The sequence below is a fragment of the Saccopteryx bilineata genome, chromosome 1 (assembly GCF_036850765.1).
Source record: "Saccopteryx bilineata isolate mSacBil1 chromosome 1, mSacBil1_pri_phased_curated, whole genome shotgun sequence".
NCBI classification, from domain to species: Eukaryota; Metazoa; Chordata; class Mammalia; order Chiroptera; family Emballonuridae; genus Saccopteryx; species Saccopteryx bilineata.
Window position 1 is genome coordinate 380,156,115 of NC_089490.1, and position 4,151 is coordinate 380,160,265.

At 56.9% G+C, this 4,151-nt stretch overlaps 1 protein-coding gene across 1 annotated transcript; it reads left to right on the top strand.

Moving 5' to 3' along the window:
• Positions 1-721: 721 nt before the first annotated feature.
• On the top strand, positions 722-3,246 carry FJX1 (four-jointed box kinase 1). Its single transcript, XM_066251276.1, has one exon. It carries the CDS (start codon positions 983-985, stop codon positions 2,294-2,296), a length of 1,314 nt encoding a protein of 437 aa, XP_066107373.1. The 5' UTR covers positions 722-982; the 3' UTR covers positions 2,297-3,246.
• The last annotated feature ends 905 nt before the right edge of the window (positions 3,247-4,151 follow it).

Genomic DNA, 4,151 nt, shown 5'->3' on the forward strand with positions numbered 1-4,151 from the left:
TGAACATCCCCCTAGAATATAAGCTCCATTGCCCGTGAGGACCTGGATCTGTGGATTTTACTGAGACCAGAACTGGGGGCACACGCTTTGTTGAATGGATGAACAAATGAATGGGGAGCTGACCTAGGTGTTCTACTTGCACAACAAGGTTTAATTCCATGGGAGTCCCTTGGGCAAGGCGGAGCAACCCGCCTCAAAGCGCAGTGACCAGTCCTAGTGAGCGCGCCCGGGAAACTGGGTGTCGGTTCCAAGCTGTTTGCTACAAATGGTTCCTGTTCCCTCTTGAGTAACATCCTCCGTGGCTCAGAGAAATTCCCAGAGATTTACATAAGGCTGAGTGAATCACACCGTCGGAAACTGAGAAGGCAAAGGGACCCGCCCTAATCCTCGCCAGGCGGCGCCCGGAGCGCGGAGTGGCTTAGTTTGAAGTTTGGAGGAGGCCAGGTGCTGCTCAGGCCAAGAGACCCCCGCGACCACTCCAACCCCCGCGAGAGCCCGGGGCGCGTCCCTCGCAACCCGCCCGACTCCAGATCAGGAGTGGTTTCTCCGACGCCCCCGCCAGGGCGCCGCCAGCCCGGTTTCCTCCCGGCCCCTAAGTCTGCGACCGAGTGTGGGCCGCCTCTCCGGCTTGGAAGAGCCATTGCCGCTTTAAGGGGAAGAGGAGGGGAAGGGGGCGGAGGAGTGGGGGGCGGGGAGCGGCGGCAGAGGAGGGGGAGGGGGATCCCCCTCGCTCCCACGTGGTCCGGACGCCTGTGAATCGCGCCCGCCGGAGGGTCTCACAGCGAAATACAAAAGCAGCTGGGAAGCGGCGGCGAAGCGAGTTCCCAGCGCCAGGCAGGGCCCCGCACCGCCTCACGGCCGCGATGGGGCTGAAGCGCCCGGAGCCCCGGAGTCAACAAGCTGCCGGGCCCGCCTCGCCGCCGGGACCCGGGCGCCCGGGCTCGGCTTAAAGCAGCGGCAACACCGGCGCAGCCAGAGGAGCATGGGCAGGAGGATGCGGGGCGCCGCCACCACTGCTGGACTCTGGCTGCTGGTGCTGGGCTCGCTGCTGGCGCTGTGGGGCCGGCTTCTGCCGCCGCGGACGGAGCTACCCGCCTCCCAGCCGCCCAAAGACCGAACCCCGCGGCGCCAGGCCGGGAGCGGCGGCCCGGAGTCCGCGGCTGGCTTCCTTCAGCCCCCGCTCCCGGCGCGGGACGCCCGCGGCGGCTCCCTGAAAACTTTCCGGGCGCTGCTCACCTTGGCGGCCGGCGCAGACGGCCCGCCCTGGGAGCCCCCGGGTGAGCGCAGGCGGCACGTGCCAGCGGGGCGGCCCTGGCCAGAAGAGCGCGCCGTAGTGCACGGGGGCGTCTTCTGGAGCCGCAGCTTGGAGGAGCAGGTGCCCCGGGGCTTCTCGGAGGCCCAGGCAGCGGCGTGGCTGGAGGCGGCGCGCGGCGCCCGGGTAGTGGCCCTGGAGCGCGGGGGCTGCGGACGCAGCTCCAACCGTCTGGCGCGCTTCGCCGACGGCACCCGCGCCTGCGTGCGGTATGGCATTAACCCGGAGCAGATACAGGGCGAGGTCCTGTCCTACTACCTGGCTCGTCTGCTGGGTCTCCAGCGCCACGTGCCGCCGCTGGCGCTGGCCCGGGTAGAGGCTCGGGGCGCGCAGTGGGCGCAGGTGCAGGAGGAGCTTCGTGCGGCGCACTGGGCCGAAGGCAGCGTGGTAAGCCTGACGAGCTGGCTGCCCAACCTCACGGACGTGGTGGTGCCCGCGCCCTGGCGCTCGGAGGACGGTCATCTGCGGCCCCTGCGCGCCTCCGGGGGTGAGCTAGCCAACCGCAGCCAGGCGGAGCTGGTGGACCTGGTGCAATGGACTGACTTAATCCTCTTCGACTACCTGACGGCCAACTTCGACCGGCTGGTCAGCAACCTCTTCAGCCTGCAGTGGGACCCGCGCGTCATGCAGCGCGCCACGAGCAACCTGCACCGCGGCCCCGGCGGGGCGCTGGTCTTTCTGGACAACGAAGCGGGCTTGGTGCACGGCTACCGAGTGGCGGGCATGTGGGATAAGTATAATGAGCCACTGCTGCTGTCAGTGTGTGTGTTCCGAGAGCGGACAGCGCGGCGAGTGTTGGAGCTGCACCGCGGCCAGGACGCTGCCGCTCGGCTGCTGCGCCTTTACCAGCACCACGAGCCTCGCTTCCCGGAGCTGGCCGAGCTCGCCGACCTCCACGCTCAGCTGCTGCAGCGGCGCCTCGACTTCCTCGCCAAGCATATTTTGCACTGTAAGGCCAAGTACGGCCGCCGACCTGGGACTTAGCATGACCCTGAGGAAGAGAGAGAGAGAGAGAGACCCCAGGCTGGGGAGTGGATGATAGGGGAAAGGCTGTCGCCTCTGCCGCTTGCCTGGGACCAGCCAGCCAACGCCCAGCCAGCGGCGTGAGCGGAAAGGCGGTTAAAAACTTCAGTTTTGTCTACCTGCCCCTTTCTCTCAGTTTCACGCTGTTTTCCTTTCGAAGTTCTGGGAGAACTCGCCGAGGTGAGGAGTATAACCTCCTCTCCACCAAGCCTATAGAAAGATTCTTCCCTGGGCCAGGAGGGAGTTTGGATCGCGAGAAACTGGCTGCCGGAGTTTGCCCCCGCCGCCCCCCCCCCCCCCGTGGCCGTCTCTGTGGGAGATGCATCCCATTCCTTGCTCTACCCCCACCCCCACCTTTCCCAAAAAGAATAACTTCCATCTGAGCCTTTGAGCTAATTCTGCAGTTTCCTATCAAACGCAGCAGCGCTGGCAGCCGGAGAGGGCTGTGACACTGGCTGGTGGAGCCCCCTTCCTGTGTTCTCCCTTTGTTCCAGCTGGTGATGGTGAGATCACTGTTAAGAGCTGGGGAACGGATCCGGATAGGACAAAGAGAGCAGGACCTTCAGAACCTGGGGAGTCCTGCAGATCCTGACTGTGTATCTGACTTGTTCTTTACTTGTCATTTTGGCCCGAAGGCTACAAATGTTCGACTGGCTGTGTGCACTGAGTCACATAATGAATTTCTCCCCCCTTGCCCCAATCGACCAAAATTTTGACAATGATGATGTTCACCAGAAGAAAAAAAAAAAAATCAGTTTCATGCACTTTACTTTGTTTTTATTTTAATTTTGTATTAAGAAAAACTTTTTTATTTGACAAAATTTGCCTACTATGTATATATGTGCATAAAATGTGGTGTAAATATACTAAACAAACTTATATTTCAATAAATGGGAGTTTAAAATTTAGAATTTAATTCTTGTACTTTCAACTGCTTTATGTATCTGATGCCCTGCCTGGTTTTAGAATGAGCTTTAGGGTTTCTCCCTTGTGGATGTGCTTTTAAAACAAAGGGCGCATGTATATATTATATATCCCAGTTGTGACTGGAACTTACAGAATTGGACAAAGACAAGAACAGATTCCCTGTACTGCTCACTGAAATGAACCCTAGTGTGGGAAATTTCAGAGTTCAGCATAGAATATGGAGAAAAGTAGAGAGAGAGGGAAGAAAAGTATTCTATTTCCTGGCAAATAAAACTTTGATATAAAGGGATTTCGCTGTAATATATTCCTATATTAATCATGTGGCAACTATGATAGAACCAGATGTGCAGACTAATATATGACAAATGCCCCCCTTTTCAACTTTACAGTGGTCACATGTTGCACATTATTTTCAGCATTGTAATTACCATGCATCACAATGTGCACAAATAATAAGCTGCACACATTGCAAACAGAGAAAGACATAAATTAATTTTACTCTTTAATCTCCTGGCATAAATTCTTTTGCATCTAGGAAATCATAATCTCCAACATCTGGATTCATCGTCCAGCTCTGTTAAGAAATTATACTGTGTTCCCCCCCAGCCCCAGGTTCTAATTGCATGGTACCGTTAGCTGCCATTGTGAAACCGTGCAAGTGTGCAGTACTTGATATTTGACATTTGGGCTCCTCTTCAAATTTGGGGACTTCAAATTTAGAAAATATTTTTTTCATTGTCTTAAACTGCCTTTGACCCATGAGGGAGGGGAAAGGTGGGTTTTTCTTGTTTTACAACCCATTGTTGTTTAATCTCGGCATTTTATTTGATATCTGGGTCCAAGTGATCTTACCTCTTATCTTCGTGTTATTTAATGACCTTTAACTCAA

What these genes read in the sequence shown, in the direction of transcription:
- FJX1 (XM_066251276.1), top strand. Translation starts at nt 983, where the DNA reads ATGGGCAGGAGGATGCGGGGCGCCGCCACCACTGCTGGACTCTGGCTG.